This window comes from Procambarus clarkii, chromosome 23, assembly GCF_040958095.1.
Source record: "Procambarus clarkii isolate CNS0578487 chromosome 23, FALCON_Pclarkii_2.0, whole genome shotgun sequence".
Lineage (NCBI taxonomy): Eukaryota > Metazoa > Arthropoda > Malacostraca > Decapoda > Cambaridae > Procambarus > Procambarus clarkii.
Genome location: NC_091172.1, coordinates 28542521 through 28559333, shown reverse-complemented (window position 1 = coordinate 28559333; position 16813 = coordinate 28542521). Strand labels below are relative to the sequence as shown.

General features: G+C 49.6%; 1 protein-coding gene across 1 annotated transcript in view; it reads left to right on the top strand.

The window, feature by feature from the left end:
• LOC123764150 (big bang) overlaps positions 1-16813 on the top strand; it is a 549999-nt gene that overhangs the window by 28207 nt on the left and 504979 nt on the right. The window contains 1 exon segment of the mRNA XM_069330032.1: positions 8203-13024. Coding sequence (XP_069186133.1) covers positions 8646-13024 — 4379 coding nt within the window. The 5' untranslated portion in view covers positions 8203-8645.

Below are 16813 nucleotides of genomic sequence, written 5' to 3'. Positions count from 1 at the left end.
GCTGACTGGCGCCTGGGTTAGGTTTGATTAGTACACGTGTCATGTGTCATTCCTTAACACATTCGTTAACACATAACACAGTGGCTGTCAGGAGTCATAGCGGCTCTCACGAGAGTCATTACGGCTCTCATGAGAGTCATTACGGCTCTCACCAGAGTCATACCGGCTGTCAATAGGGTTATGGCTTTCTACGATCACGCTAAATGATTGCGACAGACGAGTTAACTTTGGACGTTATAACGGCCTCTTAGGATGCTGGAGCACCTCTTGGGATGCTGGAGCACCTCTTGGGATGCTGGAGCATCTCTTGGGATGCTGGAGCACCTCTTGGGATGCTGGAGCATCTCTTGGGATGCTGGAGCATCTCTTGGGATGCTGGAGCACCTCTTGGGATGCTGGCGCACCTCTTGGGATGCTGGAGCATCTCTTGGGATGCTGGAGCACCTCTTGGGATGCTGGAGCATCTCTTGGGATGCTGGAACATCTCTTGGGATGCTGGAGCACCTCTTGGGATGCTGGAGCACCTCTTGGGATGCTGGAGCATCTCTTGGGATGCTGGAGCATCTCTTGGGATGCTGGAGCACCTCTTGGGATGCTGGAGCATCTCTTGGGATGCTGGAGCACCTCTTGGGATGCTGGAGCACCTCTTGGGATGCTGGAGCACCTCTTGGGATGCTGGAGCATCTCTTGGGATGCTGGAGCATCTCTTGGGATGCTGGAGCACCTCTTGGGATGCTGGAGCACCTCTTGGGATGCTGGAGCACCTCTTGGGATGCTGGATCATCTCTTGGGATGCTGGAGTAGATCTGAAAGTGTGTTGTGGTCTGTCTCGAGTCTTATTGGTACTTTGCCGTGTTTTAAACGCCTTGACTCCATAATACATTCTTCCTCCCCGTCTTGTGTCTTCTCTGTTTTTCGAGTTTGGGTTTCTGTGTGTGTAGAAGAGATTGGTCGAGCACCAGAATAAAGAATAATGATATTAATATTATAAGTAATCCGGACTCTCCTTAAGTATACAGACTGTACAGTTTGTTTAGGGTTATGTTCTTGTATAAGGAGGGTGAGAGAGATTGGTCGTAGGGGGGAAGGAGAGAGAGAGAGAGAGAGGGAGGGAGAGAGAGGTCGTGACCTCACTTCAACACCCATGAGGAATGAAGTGGTTGGCATGGTTGGGGGGTGACCTGACCGAGATAAGCCGGTCCCCCCCTCCCCCCCACCCCCCCATCAAGACGAGGGTGGTCAAGGCCGTGCACCTGTACGCAAGGTGTACCTTAATGAGTGGATGGCGCCAAGCTGGGGCGGCTGTAATGAGAGTGTGGTGGGAGTAAGGCGATGACAGGTGGTGTCCAAGCCTCCTTCCCCCCTCCCCCCCCCCCGCCAGTGGCTCTTAGCAATGTACAGCAAACAAGTGTATGAAAATATGAAAATGCCCTCTCCTCCCCCCCCCCCTCCAAGTGCATCTGACTCGAATGATGAAGGATAGTGAGTAATTAACTCCAAAAATGTGGGCTTGTTAGTGTTTTCCTACACCTGATCCCTCCCCTCCCCCTCCCTCGGCGACCCAACCTAACAACCTTGTGGTTGAGGGTCTAATGGGTTGTTACCGCACCACAAGACGTATGGGCGCGCCTCTTGGAAGGGGGGGGGGGGGGAAGGCGCTCCGAACTGCTTCCAGAAAAAAGATGGAGCGGGGAGAGTTTAATCCTTGTTGTACTCGCCTAGTTGTGCTTGCGGGGGTTGAGCTCTGGCTCTTTGGTCCCGCCTCTCAACCGTCAATCAACAGGTGTACAGATTGCTGAGCCTATTGGGCTCTATGATATCTACACTTGAAACTGTGTATGGAGTCAGCCTCCACCACATCACTTCCTAATGCATTCCATTTACTAACTACTCTGACACTGAAAAAGTTCTTTCTAATGTCTCTGTGGCTCATGTGGGTACTCAGCTTCCACCTGTGTTATGTGTTCGTGTTGTGATGTTGAGGGGCCGGAGGATATCAAAGTTATCATAGTGTCACATCATACCATGTCGTAGCTCAGTCGATTAAGGCAGCGTCTGGGATGCTCTCGGACGCAGGTTCGAACCCTCGTCACGGCCCTTGTGAACTTGTTCATTATCATAGTGTCTTTATTCCTCCTCTCTCCCCTTCCCCCCTTCCAAAAGGTTCTTTTGAGTTGTGTATCCGTGCTGTATATTTGTAAGTCTTGCGCTGTGTTGTTTGATTTTCATTCAAGATATTTAATTAATATTAAATGTTTTAATGTAAATAAATTCTATATTTGCTTGGTTATAATGGCTACGGGGGGGGGGGGATGTGTTCGGTGGGGGCAGAACGCCCCGGTACATTCACTGGGATAACTGGGATGGGACGTGCACTGGGACGTAATTAGTTTTTTTATTATTATTATTAATACATGAGGTACATCTGCATTTGTGCAGCTGCCCTAGACTATATGAAGTGGAGTACAGTGGGTCAAAAAAGCTAACTACGTGATGCTAAAAAATCCCCATCACACAGGATGGTTAGTCATACAGAGGCATTTGCAACCCGTTCTCGCACTTGCTTAAAGTTAATATTGGCTTATTTAATAAGTGAATATGTGACATACTAATTGATTGTAAATATTTTAGTTTACCTTGAAAAGCTTCATAGAAAACACCGACCTCACCTAACCTTCTTAGTATGTTAATATAAGCATCTTATTGCTTCATATTTACAATTATTACTTAACCTATCAACGGTATAGGTTAAGTAATAATTGTAATTAAGAAGCAATAAGATGCGTATCTTAATATACTAAGAAGGTTAGGTGAGGTCGGTGTTTTCTATGAAGCTTTTCAAGGTAAACTAAAATATTCACAATCAATTAGTATGTCACATATGCACTTATTAAATAAGCCAATATTGACTTTAAGCAAGTGCGAGAACGGGTTGCGCATGTGATAGGCAGTCCGCACTGGCAGACTCCACGTAATTAGTGAGTCCCACACGCACAAAAAGCCTCTCCCCCCTAGAACACGCTTCACTCTGCATCGTTGAGATTTCAGACCAGTGACGCCACGGCCAGATATTGCCCCTTGACGCCAGAGCCAAGAGTCATCATTTACGCAACCAGTACTCTATTGTATTTTGTTTTAGTTCCCCCTAAAGGGCGCGTTCATTGGGGGCAGCGTCTCTCGTCCTGTGAGTGGACACGCCGCCACAGCAGCATGTACAACACTCCCCAATAGGCAGAAAACCCGCTTGGTTGTTCTTCCTGTCACTTGTAGACCCAGACACAGCTGGGACTTGCTTAAACTGTCTCAAGTGAACAGCTTCTCAAACAAGAAGATTAACACTTACCAACCATTAAGCTTATGCTGTCTTGTGGGTCTTAAAAGGGAGGAATCTTCTAAGAGCAGTATGTATATTTGACAAATAGCGTATTCTTTAGTCAAACAGTGTTGCATTTTCCTCAAACTTAAACCATGATTATGGCTATTCCAAATAGCCAGATTATGCCGTAAATATAATGTGATTCTCTCTCTCTCTGTCTCTCTCTCTCTCTCTCTCTCTCTTTTTCTTTCTTTCTCTTTCTCTCTGTCTCTCTCTCTCTCTCTCTCTCTCTCTCTTTTTCTTTCTCTTTCTCTCTCTCTCTCTCTCTCTCTCTCTCTCTCTCTCTCTCTCTCTCTCTCTCTCTCTCTCTCTCTCTCTCTCTCTCTCTCTCTCTCTCTCTCTCTCTCTATCATTCTGTCATAGCTCTGAGAGACAGGCAAAGGCAATAACCCTCATATCACTGGAAAAGAATAGCCATAGGAGAAATGATTACCACATACAAAATAGTCCGAAATCAGGACACACTATTACAGGCTATTTAAAATGGCTGGAACACGGACAAAGGGAAACACACACGTGACAACGAAGTCCCCAAATTAACCACAAAAACATTCGAAAGTTTTTTATGTAGTGTCAAAATAGTGGATAAATGGAATGCCCTATGAAGAGGTGGATATAGCCCCCATACACAGCATCAAATGTAGATACGATTGGGCCCCAAAATCTGAGGTTTCTGTACCGCAGTTGATGGAAGATTGACAGACATCTTGTTCTGTATTTCCCCGTTTCGGGAGTTTTTCCCTTCACTTGTACCTCTCAATCTTCTTCCCTCCTACAAAGGGGGAGGGGGGGGGGGAGGTAATAAAATGCTTCTTCACCCCTTCGACATGACCCCACCATCTCCATTTCCCCCCCCCCCCCACCAACCCGTCCTCCTAATAGAACGTCGCATTTTGACGTATAGTTCCCCCCCCCCCCTCTAAAGCCAAAAATCAGTCGTACTGACTGACATACTGTCCCGTTTTCTATTCTGGGGCCCCTCGGGGTAGGTTGAGGCTAAAGGCACACTATAGTACCACACTTTCTTGACGTTGGGGAAAACCTGAGGAAGAGGTAGACGGGGGCTACTTCCATAGCAGCCCCCCCCCCCCGTCCCTTTCTCTTCATTGTGATAACTAGTATTAAGAATATAAGAACAAAGGTAACTGCAGAAGGCCTATTGACCCATACGAGGCAGCTCCTATCTATAATCACCCAATCCCACTCATATACATGTTCAACCCGCGCTTGAAACAATCAAGGGACCCCCACCTCCACCACGTTACGCGGTAATTGGTTCCACAAATCAACAACCCTGTTACCGAACCAGTATTTACCCAGGTCTATTGACACCCACACACTGGCCGCTGTCGTCAAGAGTCTCCTTACCTTGAGGTTATCTTGAGGTGCTTCCGGGGCTTAGCGTCCCCGCGGCCCGGTCGTCGACCAGGCCTCCTGGTTGCCGGACTGATCAACCAGGCTGTTGGACGCGGCTGCTCGCAGCCTGACGTACGAGTCACAGCCTGGTTGATCAGGTATCCTGATCAAATGTTGTCTCGTGGGGTGGATTACATTTTCTCCTTTGCTGTAATTTTTTTCCTTCGTGTTTTGTGTTTTTTTTTCCAGTTTTTCGTTTTTTTTTTATGGTTGTGTTTTTTTTGTTGGTTTGGTGTAGGTTTTCTGCTTGTTTTTTTTGTGTTGTTTCTGGTATAGGTTTTGTGTTTTTGTTGTGTTGTTGTTTTTCGTGTTTTGTATTTTTTCGTGTTTTTTTTTTCTTGATTATTATTGCTTTGGCTCGGTTGCCACTCAGGGTTTTGTTGCCGTTTTTGTGGGGCGGGGTTGTTGGGGGGGGGGTTGTAGGGGGTGGGGGGGAGAGGGCTGAGTGGGGCTGTGTCTAGGCGCTTGTGTAGAGGGGGAGGTTATGTGGGGGTGGTTGTAGATAGTGGGGAGTGTGGGAGAAGATTTGGGAGTGGCGGGAGGTGGACGTCTGGAGTCTGATTCACGAAGCAGTTACGCAAGCACTTACGAAACTATACATCTTTCCTCAATCTTTGGTGACTTTGTTTACAATTATTAAACAGTTAACGAGCGGCGAAGCACCAGGAGGCTGTTTATAGCAGTGACAACAGTTGATTGGGATGTTTTCATGCTTGTAAAGTGTTTAATAAATGTAATCAAAGGCGTCAAAGATTGAGGAAAGATGTACACGTTCGTAAGTGCTTGCGTAACTGCTTCGTGAATCTGGCCTCTGGTCTATAGGAACCTCACATACACACACACACACACACACACACACACACACACACACACACACACACACACACACACACACACACAGGGGGGCCTCGTAGCCTGGTGGATAGCGCGCAGGACTCGTAATTCTGTGGCGCGGGTTCGATTCCCGCACGAGGCAGAAACAAATGGGCAAAGTTTCTTTCACCCTAAGTGCCCCTGTTACCTAGCAGTAAACAGGTACCTGGGAGTTAGTCAGCTGTCACGGGCTGCTTCCTGGGGTGTGTGTGTGTGATGTGGGAAAAAAAATAGTAAACAGTTGATTGACAGTTGAGAGGCGGGCCGAAAGAGCAAAGCTCAACCCCCGCAAAAACACAACTAGTAAACACAACTAGTAAACACACACACACATCGTGCCAGCAAGGAGGAAAGCCCGCCTGCTGTCATAATTCGCACTTCCCAATTTTCAAATGTTTTCCTTCTTCGTCTGAATCTCTTGACTCCCAAAACGAGACAATCTAGGCACTATTTGTACCCCTTTTCCCAAGGTCTCCAAGGCGTGGCGGTGCCTCTGGTCTGGGGGCCTCCTTATGGCACTACTGGCACCTGTGGTCATGCAACCCGATCACCCCTAAAACAACGGTGTTGCGTGCAACTGATGGCTGGTGTCGCCTCCTCCCTTCCCCCTTGCTCGCCCGACCTTGCCCTCTCTCTCTGTCTGTCTGTCTCTCTCTCTCTCTCTCTCTCTCTCTATCCCTCTCTTCCTCTCTTCCTCTCTCTCTCTCTCTCTCTCTCTCTCTCTCTCTCTCTCTCTCTCTCTCTCTCTATCCCTCTCTTCCTCTCTTCCTCTCTTCCTCTCTCTCTCTCTCTCTCTCTCTCTCTCTCTCTCTCTCTATCCCTCTCTTCCTCTCTTCCTCTCTTCCTCTCTCTCTCTCTCTCTCTCTCTCTCTCTCTCTCTCTCTCTCTCTCTCTGAGTAACCGCCGGACTTAAAAGTGTGAGTCTGGTTTTCGTGTAGCGTCTCGTTCATAACACTGTTGTAGAATTATAAAGATACTTGAAACAAGTTGTGGTGTCGCGTGACCTGTAGACCACACATCCTATGGTGCCGGGTTCTATCCCAGGGCAGGACGACGAGACGTTTGGGCACTGTTTCCATTCATTCACCTGGTGCATCTATTCACCCTGCAGTTAATAGGTATCCAGGAGTTAGGCAACAGTTGTGGGTAGCATCCTGGGGGAAGGTCTGTCGCTGGCCTAGCCTACCCTAGGGGGAGGCTTTAACTAAGATTAAGACGCTTTCACTGACTGTAGGAAACCACTTCATTCTGGTAAAGCAAAAATCATCTTATCTTGAGAGATCTCGTGCTCGTCTTCCCGTGATTAGATTAACTTAAACTACGTTATGGGTTAGAGTTACGGGCTCACCATAGCCCGTGCTACTTGGAACTTGTTCCGAGTAGCTGAATCTAAAACAACAAGAAGTTAGTTCAAGTTCAAGTATGTTTATTGAGATAAGAAAGAAATACATCTCAAAGGGATAGAGTAGCTTAGGCTATTCCTACCCCCCAAGAAGTTAGTTTGACTCACTGTGGTGGTTGGCTCAGGTCGTAGGGCCAGGGAGGGAGGCCAGCCATGGGTGCAAGAAGAGCTAGCCATAAGCTGTAATGGGTATTGGTAGTTGGCTTGGTTCTGTGGACTGTTGTGGCTGGCATGAAACGGACCGTAAAATTTTTTGAATTCGGAAAAGCTGACAATTTCTCTAAAATAAACGTAATTTTACGTTCTTATATATTATTATCTATAAATGTATTATCATATAGACATTTATGATGGATTGATGATTGTATGATTTGATATATATATAATGTATTTAATCTTCTAAGTTTATTAAGGTATTTTATTGTGTTACTTATCTACTTATCAAATAAGTAGATAAGTCTACTTACTAAATTCATAGTTTATTAGCAAAGTTCATTTTGTGTTGCAGATGTGTTGATGTCTGGCCGTGTTTGTGTTGCAGATGTGTTGATGTCTGGCCGTGTTTATTTTGCAGATGTGTTGATGTCTGGCCATGTTTGTGTTGCAGGTGTGTTGATGTCTGGCCATGTTTGTGTTGCAGGTGTGTTGATGTCTGGCCATGTTTGTGTTGCAGGTGTGTTGATGTCTGACCGTGTTTGTGTTGCAGGTGTGTTGATGTCTGGCCGTGTTTATGTTACAGGTGTGTTGATGTCTGGCCGTGTTTATGTTGCAGGTGTGTTGATGTCTGGCCGTGTTTGTGTTACAGGTGTGTTCATGTCTGGCCATGTTTGTGTTGCAGGTGTGTTCATGTCTGGCCGTGATTGTGTTGCAGGTGTGTTGATGTCTGACCGTGTTTGTGTTGCAGGTGTGTTGATGTCTGGCCGTGTTTATGTTACAGGTGTGTTGATGTCTGGCCGTGTTTATGTTGCAGGTGTGTTGATGTCTGGCCGTGTTTGTGTTACAGGTGTGTTCATGTCTGGCCATGTTTGTGTTGCAGGTGTGTTGATGTCTGTCCGTGTTTATGTTACAGGTGTGTTGATGTCTGGCCGTGTTTATGTTGCAGGTGTGTTGATGTCTGGCCATGTTTGCGTTGCAGGTGTGTGCAGAGTCGTGAGGCGGGTGTCCCAGCTCCAGAGCGCCGCCTTCTAGGCGCCTCCACCATCAGCTCCACACCTGTTCATGACAGCTGGTGCTTCGGCCACCAGCTAAACCTCAGCTGGTGCGGCCAACCCTTCCTGTGAACCTGCGCGTGTGTTTACAAAAATCAGTTTAGTGGGCGAACAGTGGGTTCAATTCTATTGAAAATCAGCGTGTTAACCCTCCAATTGAACACGTGTTAACATTGAACCTCTAATTGTGTGTGTGTCATTTGGTTTAAGAAGCAAAATAGAAGTGCATTGGCTTTCATAATTCATCTCATTGGACTTGTACATGAGAAGCGTGGACGGTGTAACCAGGATTGTCAGTTAAGCGGACTTGGTCACACTAACCCCAGTCCGACACTGGGTATGACCGGGCCCTGTGTGCCCGAGTGCCAGGATGCCGGGTAGAGGGGGGTCAGGTCACGCTAGGTCACACTCCAGCGTGGACCATGGGTTGAGAATCAGCCACTCAGGCATGTGGGTCGGACGCGACGCGGGTCCGGACGACAGTACGCAGATGCATCTGATTGATTTCCCTTACGAACAGGTGCCACGAATACGGACGACGGAGGTGCGGGAACACGGGCAGTTCGTGACGGTGGTGGAGGTGGAGAAGGACGATGCCGACAAGTCCGGTTCAACGCGCCATGCTTCGCGGGCCGCGACCCAACCGGTTCCGCGGCCGCGAGGATTCGTCACGGTGGTGGCAGTTGGGAACAACGCGGACACCAGCCTTCACCTCAACACTGGCAACGTCGCCGTCGACGCTAATCTCAAGCACCGGACGGAACACCGCGCGGATGTGGAAGCCGATTACGTGAACCAGGAAATGATAGACAGAGAGAGGAAGACGGCGGAGGAGTGGCAGACGGAGACCGTCCCAGACCAGGTGGTGGTGTACCGTCTGCCGGGGGAGCGGCTTGGTCTGGGGCTCAAATTCGACGGCGGAATGGGGGCGCGAGAACGCGTGCGGCGGCTTTTCATACAGAGTGTCGCGCCGGACTCGCCGGCAGCACGCGCTGCTGTTCCCTGGGGCGAGCTGCAGCCTGGCGATCAGATCCTTAATATCGAGGGCTGGGCTGTGTCCTCCATGACCAGAGTGCAGTGCGTGTCCTTCCTGAAGGACGCCGCCATGAAGATCACAATCGGCGTGCACAAGGGAAATGGACAGCTTCCGGACTTCGACATGTGCACCTCGGAGGCTCCGGAGTACGTAAAGGAGGAGGGACAGGAAGAAGCGGAGGCCGAGGACGATAACGAGGACTCCTCACGCCCTCCGCCTCTCATTGTTGGCGAGATGAGGAAACGACTCCCACCACCTCCTCTCCCTCCTAGGGCACGGCCCAGAAAATCCCCAGCACGGCCGCCTAAGGATCCTACACCCGTACCTCCACCGCCAAGTGCTTTCCAGGACCTGTATGACGAGTCGGGTGAAAAAATGGCTCGGGGCATGTACCCGACGTCTGGAAATTCCGAGGATGTGGAACATTCTATGCACGGGTGGCGGGAGTATGTTTTGTCGCGTCGAACTCGTCCCAGTGACCTGGAGGAGTTGCTGGAGGACCTGGAATTTCACCTGCCTCGGACGTGGACCACTAGGAGGGTGGACGAGTCCATGGATGGAGGTCTACCTCCACGACCCACCTTCTACGTGGACCTTGTTGGGGAGGAGGACGCGATGGGCCCGTGTGGGAGTGAGAGCGACGAGACCAGCAGCTCGGTGTCGACTGTCATTGATCGACTCTCGTTATGTTCATCCACCAATGTGTCCAGAAATTCCTCGTTTAATGCCTCTGCCGATGCCTCTAGGTTTGACTTGGCTCGAGCACTGAGTCCCTTCGAGCAGCTGGAGAAGGAGTTGGAGACTGATACACAGCAGCAGCAGCAGACTCCTGCCACGGCTCCACGGGATGAGGTGATGCCAGCGCCACCGATAGATCGCAGCACTAAACCTACCACGGCAGAATCCTCTATTCCTGAGGTCGAGCAGCACGCTGCTGTCTCTCGCAAGACCTCGTCGTCAAAGATCAAAATGCGTCCATCCATTAAATCATTCTCATTCAGCCTGAAAGGACGTCCGTTTTCATGGCAGCAAGGGAAGAGTGCCAGCGACAGAGGGGTTAGCCGCTCCGACACGTTTCTGTCGATCAAAAAGCCCGGAAAGAGGCCTGCGCCGCCTCCACCCCCTCGCTCCATCGACAGTGGAACCCGCCAGAGCGAGTCCCCTCCCACGGTCACCTCCAGCATGGGCGTGGAGACGGGTATGGGCATTAGAGAGAGGATCTCACACCCAGACAATGACACCATTCACGATGATTCGGATAATTACATTGATCTGATAGCAGAAGCAGCCAATCAAAATCTTCATTACGAAACCACAGCCGTAACTAGTAACGTGTCGGAGAGAGAAGTGACAACGAAGGTGGCCAAGGAAGAGCTAACTTTGCCCTTTCTGGCGCAGGTCAAACAACCAAAGCATTCCCCGGAATATTTGTTGATCTTAGATTCCCCGCCCGGCCCTGATGTGCTCGATAAATTTCCCGACAAGAGCTTTTACACCGGTGTTGCGGGAGACGTGAACTCTGAACTCCCAGACACTGTTCAAGAGGAATACAGATCGCTTGGCGCTGGTGAAAGGGTTGTCATCCAAGCAGAAACTTCCCCCAGGAGTGTGACAACTCCGCCCGAAGTTATCGAGTTATGCACAAGTGATCACAATTCAGAAAGTTTGCAGCAGGAGTCTTCATTGTCAGAGGCTACAGCGAGCTCGGCAGGCGGTGGTAGCCCGTGTCTCTCGGACGATTACATATTTTCAACCTCCCAGAACTGTATCGAGACCCGGGCTCAGGTTCACCACGCCCTGGACGATACAGTAGACACAGAAACCATAGCGATTTGTCAGAGTCTGGAGAACGAGGACCTCGAAACAGGCTCGGTGAGGGAATTATCGAATAAAGGAGAAATGGATAATGGCATTGATGTGGAAGTTAGTGAACTTGATGGAAGCAAAAGCCCCGATGATAGTGGAGAAGTTGACGTAAGTACAGACATTGATGCGAGTGTTGATGATGAGTTTGATGAGAGGACAGTTGAAAGTACAAAACTAACTTACAATTCAGGGCTTATTAGTGTTACAGGACGAGATAATGGTACAAATATTAATGGCACTCCACTGGTTGATAACATAATGGAAGCTGACAGCAGTGAGAGGACTGACGGCTACAGTGAAATGGTTGGCGACGTCAGTGAAAAGGTTGATGACGACGTCAGTGAAAAGGCTGACGACGTCAATGAAAAGGTTGACGACATCGCTGAAAAGGTTGACGACGTCAGTGAAATGGTTGACGACATCGCTGAAAAGGTTGACGACGTCAGTGAAATGGTTGACGACGTCAGTGAAAAGGTTGACATCAGTGAAAAGGTTGACGACGTCAGTGAAATGGTTGACGACGTCAGTGAAAAGGTTGACGACGTCAGTGAAAAGGTTGACGACGTCAGTGAAATGGTTGACGACGTCAGTGAAAAGGTTGACGACGTCAGTGAAATAGTTGACGACGTCAGTGAAAAGGTTGACGACGTCAGTGAAATGGTTGACATCAGTGAAAAGGCTGACGACGTCAGTGAAAAGGTTGACATCAGCGAAAAGGTTGACGACGTCAGTGAAAAGGTTGACATCAGTGAAAAGGCTGACGACGTCAGTGAAAAGGTTGACGACATCAGTGAAAAGGTTGACGTCAGTGAAAAGGTTGATGACGACGTCAGTGAAAAGGTTGATGACGACGTCAGTGAAAAGGCTGACGTCAGTGAAAAGGTTGACATCAGTGAAAAGGCTGACGTCAGTGAAAAGGTTGACATCAGTGAAAAGTCTGACGATATCAGTGAAAAGTCTGACGACATCAGTGAAAAGGCTGACGACGCCAGTGAAATGGTTGACGACATCAGTGAAAAGACTGACGACAGCATGAAAGGGGACTACAGCACCGAAGGTGAAGTGAGCACAGATTATGATGACAGTGAAATGTTAATAAGTGAATCACTGGATGACAGCTGTGAGAGAAATGACAACCAGCAAACAGCTGTCAGCAACGCCAAGGCAGAAGAGACATATGTACAAGACAACATCGCTGGAATACCGGAGGAGGAGGAGGAGGAGGAGGGCTTCCTCTCCTGTTCCTCACCAAAGACCTCTCCTACAGAGCCCCTCCTGCCGGGAAGAGCTCCTAAGCTTCCTGGCGTCGCAGAAGAAGAAGGTCTTTACGAAGACCTGTACGATGAGTGCTACCCTCTCGACACTCCGGCAGATCCCAGGAGCAGAGGCTCTCGAGACTTCAACGTCGCTCGGAGCTTAAGACGCGAAGTAAGTCGAGCTCTGCCAATCGTTCCAGAGGAAGACAGCGGCGATCTAGACACGACTGAAGGTGATCTGACTGCCTTATACGACGATATTGCTGACGAGAGCGGAGAGGGTACCTCGGCTGAGGCGATGAGCTTGGACGTTTCCGATGAGGTTGACGTGGAGGGCTTAGCCGTTCCGTCCGTTCAGCTTGAAACGGGCGGCTCTAAAGCGAGCTTAACAATCGGCCAGTGCTCAAGGCAGAGGCGTCTCAGGCCTGACTTGGGGGACCTCATCAGGCGGGAGATGAACCTGAGCGACGACGTGACGGTGGAGGTGGAGGAAGAAGAGGAGGTAGAGAACCTGGTGGAGTGTGAGAACGAGAAGGAGCTCCTGCTGGTGATGAGAGCCCTCCGTCAGGAGCACTCTAGCGACCACCTCAGGTAAGTCAAGTGTCGAGTTGTTGCTTTAGCTGTGCAGAAATTATAACCACCCACACACACACACACACACACACACACACACACACAGTTTAAAGTGAAAGACTTTTAAAAACTTGGCAGGTTTCAAATAGTCTGCGATACAATGTCACAAATACACTAGTCTATCCTCCAGTAATACGTTCTCTTTCATTATAAGGAAAACATTATTTATTTATGTATATTATATGTAAAGAAAAAAGTTATGATTATAATTCTAGATTTTAACGATTTGTTTATAAATATAAATTAAAATTAAATACTAGAAGGGTATTAATTTGTATAATATATTGTTTAAAAAGCTGGCTAATATCTTAATCAAAGAAAACGGTGGTGTCAAGTTTTCTTTTACACTCATTCAAGGAGTGACTAAAATAGAATTAGTAGTGATATCAGCCAACTGTACAAATCTTAATAGTTGCATTCTAACTAATGCTTGAAGTAGCAATTCGGACAATACTAGTAATAGTTTAATAGGTACTAGCAGTACAATCAGTAATAGCTGATGTAATGGTCTTTGCAGTCGTAGTTGGTGTGATTTTTGTCTATGTCGCCTCATAGCCTATTGGTCCTGGGTTCGTTTCTTGGAGAGGGCGGGGCATATAGGGACGTTGACCTGGCATCTGATGCATCTGTTCACCTTGTAATAAATGCTAGTGGCCTCGACGAGGACAGGAAGCTGGCGGCTTGTCAAAGGTCACCTCATTTGCCTCCCTCAAGTTATTTTACTGAGCTGGATTTTACGATTCAGCAGTGTTTTGGCCTTTACGGCTTCAGCGGGTAGGCGGTTCCGTGGGTTTATATCGCTATGGGTGAAAAAGCGTCATCTGTTTTCTATCCTATATTGAGACTTGTTGAGTTTGAAACCGTTGTTCCCTGTTTGTGTTACATCCGACCTTTTGAAGAAGTTGTCTGGATCAGTATACTATATATTATTCTGTATTTTGAAAGTTTCGATGAGTTGGATATATGAGCTCAATTTAGTTGAAGCGCCACGATCCTTGTCCGTGCTGACTGTGAGTGTGTGCTGACTGTGAGTGCGTGCTGACTGTGAGTGCGTGCTGACTGTGAGTGTGTGCTGACTGTGAGTGCGTGCTGACTGTGAGTGCGTGCTGACTGTGAGTGCGTGGTGACTGTGAGTGCATGTGGGTTTGCTTCATTGGGGATGGCGAATACCTTTGGCGGTGCTCTGCATACTGGTGGTGTCAGTGGTGTTCGTGCACCATAATGGTGGTGTTGGTGGCGGTGATGTTGCTGGTTCTCTGCTGCTACTGTTGTTGGAAATACTGGTAATGATGGTGCTATTATTGTTGTTGGTGGTGGTAGTGGTACTGTTGTTGTTGTTGGTAGTGGTAGTGGTGGTGGTACTGTTGGTGGTGGTGGTGGTGGGAGTAGTGGTGATGGTACTGTTGTTGGTGGTGGTGTGTTGACAGTGGTGGCGCACCACCGAGACCTCACCACAGTACAACACTCTGGCCTCCAGTTGTCACTTGTCAACACAGAGACATGCGCCTCGCCTCAAGCCGACCAACCCCCTCGCCCACTATCGTTTGCTTCATTACACTTTCCGTTTCGTTCGTGATCAAGTACGGTATTCCCGCTCCGGGTCAGGTTCCCCCCCAGCGGATGAAGTAACGGCAATCCGGCTTCAAGAACTAGTTGTCCAAGAATCCATGCCGGCAAGAACCGTCGATTCCTTTCGTTTTTATTAGGTCTTGTAGGGGTCAGAGGTCAGTGGGAGTCAGCACTGAGCCGCCAGAGGTCATAAGGGACAATCAGGGGTTAAAGTTTCTCACTAAATTGGTTGCTCACGATCTGCTCAGTGTGTTAATGAGGGTCCCGGCTGAGGGCGCTTTTAAACCCTTACATGGCGCGGAACGGCTATTTGCGTTTTGCCTGTGTGTGTGTGTGTGTGTCTGCGGGTAGATGAACATTGTGAAGGAGGAGAATGATGATGATGAGAAGATGATGTAGAAGGAGAGGAGTGGGGGGATGGAGAGACGTTCTCCATCAGAGGTTTCCAACCACCGTGGAACATTGTATTTCTCCAGTCTTGTCACCAAGACAATTACATCTCTTCCCGCAGCTTGTGATACATCTTGAGCACCACGAATGATGTCCGACGTTTCGTACACGCTCTCTCTCCCTCTGGTAATTGTTCTCTGTTGTGTGGCGGGTCTCTGTTGTGTGGCGGGTCTCTGTTGTGTGGCGGGTCTCTGTTGTGTGGCGGGTCTCTGTTGTGTGTGGCGGGTCTCTGTTGTGTGTGGCGGGTCTCTGTTGTGTGTGGCGGGTCTCTGTTGTGTGGCGGGGGTCTCTGTTGTGTGTGGCGGGGGTCTCTGTTGTGTGGCGGGTCTCTGTTGTGTGGCGGGGGTCTCTGTTGTGTGGCGGGTCTCTGTTGTGTGTGGCGGGGGTCTCTGTTGTGTGTGGCGGGGGTCTCTGTTGTGTGTGGCGGGGGTCTCTGTTGTGTGTGGCGGGGGTCTCTGTTGTGTGTGGCGGGTCTCTGTTGTGTGGCGGGGGTCTCTGTTGTGTGTGGCGGGTCTCTGTTGTGTGGCGGGGGTCTCTGTTGTGTGGCGGGGGTCTCTGTTGTGTGGCGGGTCTCTGTTGTGTGGCGGAGGTCTCTGTTGTGTGGCGGGGGTCTCTGTTGTGTGGCGGGGGTCTCTGTTGTGTGGCGGAGGTCTCTGTTGTGTGGCGGGGGTCTCTGTTGTGTGGCGGGTCTCTGTTGTGTGGCGGGTCTCTGTTGTGTGGCGGGGGTCTCTGTTGTGTGGCGGGGGTCTCTGTTGTGTGGCGGGGGTCTCTGTTGTGTGGCGGGTCTCTGTTGTGTGGCGGAGGTCTCTGTTGTGTGGCGGGGGTCTCTGTTGTGTGGCGGAGGTCTCTGTTGTGTGGCGGGGGTCTCTGTTGTGTGGCGGAAGTCTCTGTTGTGTGGCGGGGGTCTCTGTTGTGTGGCGGGTCTCTGTTGTGTGGCGGGTCTCTGTTGTGTGGCGGGGGTCTCTGTTGTGTGGCGGGGGTCTCTGTTGTGTGGCGGGTCTCTGTTGTGTGGCGGGTCTCTGTTGTGTGGCGGGGGTCTCTGTTGTGTGGCGGGGGTCTCTGTTGTGTGGCGGAGGTCTCTGTTGTGTGGCGGGGGTCTCTGTTGTGTGGCGGAGGTCTCTGTTGTGTGGCGGGGGTCTCTGTTGTGTGGCGGAGGTCTCTGTTATGTGGCGGGGGTCTCTGTTGTGTGGCGGGTCTCTGTTGTGTGGCGGGTCTCTGTTGTGTGGCGGGTCTCTGTTGTGTGGCGGGTCTCTGTTGTGTGGCGGGGGTCTCTGTTGTGTGGCGGGGGTCTCTGTTGTGTGGCGGGTCTCTGTTGTGTGGCGGGTCTCTGTTGTGTGTGGCGGGTCTCTGTTGTGTGGCGGGTCTCTGTTGTGTGGCGGGTCTCTGTTGTCATTTTTTTTGCAGCATGATAAGCATGAGTTTGACGACCTGGCCGGATATCGTCTTGAAGAACAAGTGTGAGTGAGTGAGTGAGTGAGTGAGTGAGTGAGTGAGTGAGTGAGTGAGTGAGTGAGTGCGTTTATCTGAATGATACACTGTCTTACTCACCCGTCCTTGGCTGTACTGGGTCGTCACACTAAGAGGAGGATGGGGGTGGGTTTACACCCACGAAAACTCAACCCGACAACCCAAATGGTCGTTAATTACAACGTCTCTAATACATTGGCTAAACGCTCGTTAATCCTCCATATTTAAGAATTAAAACAGCTTTTTTCTCGTGACTCTCGT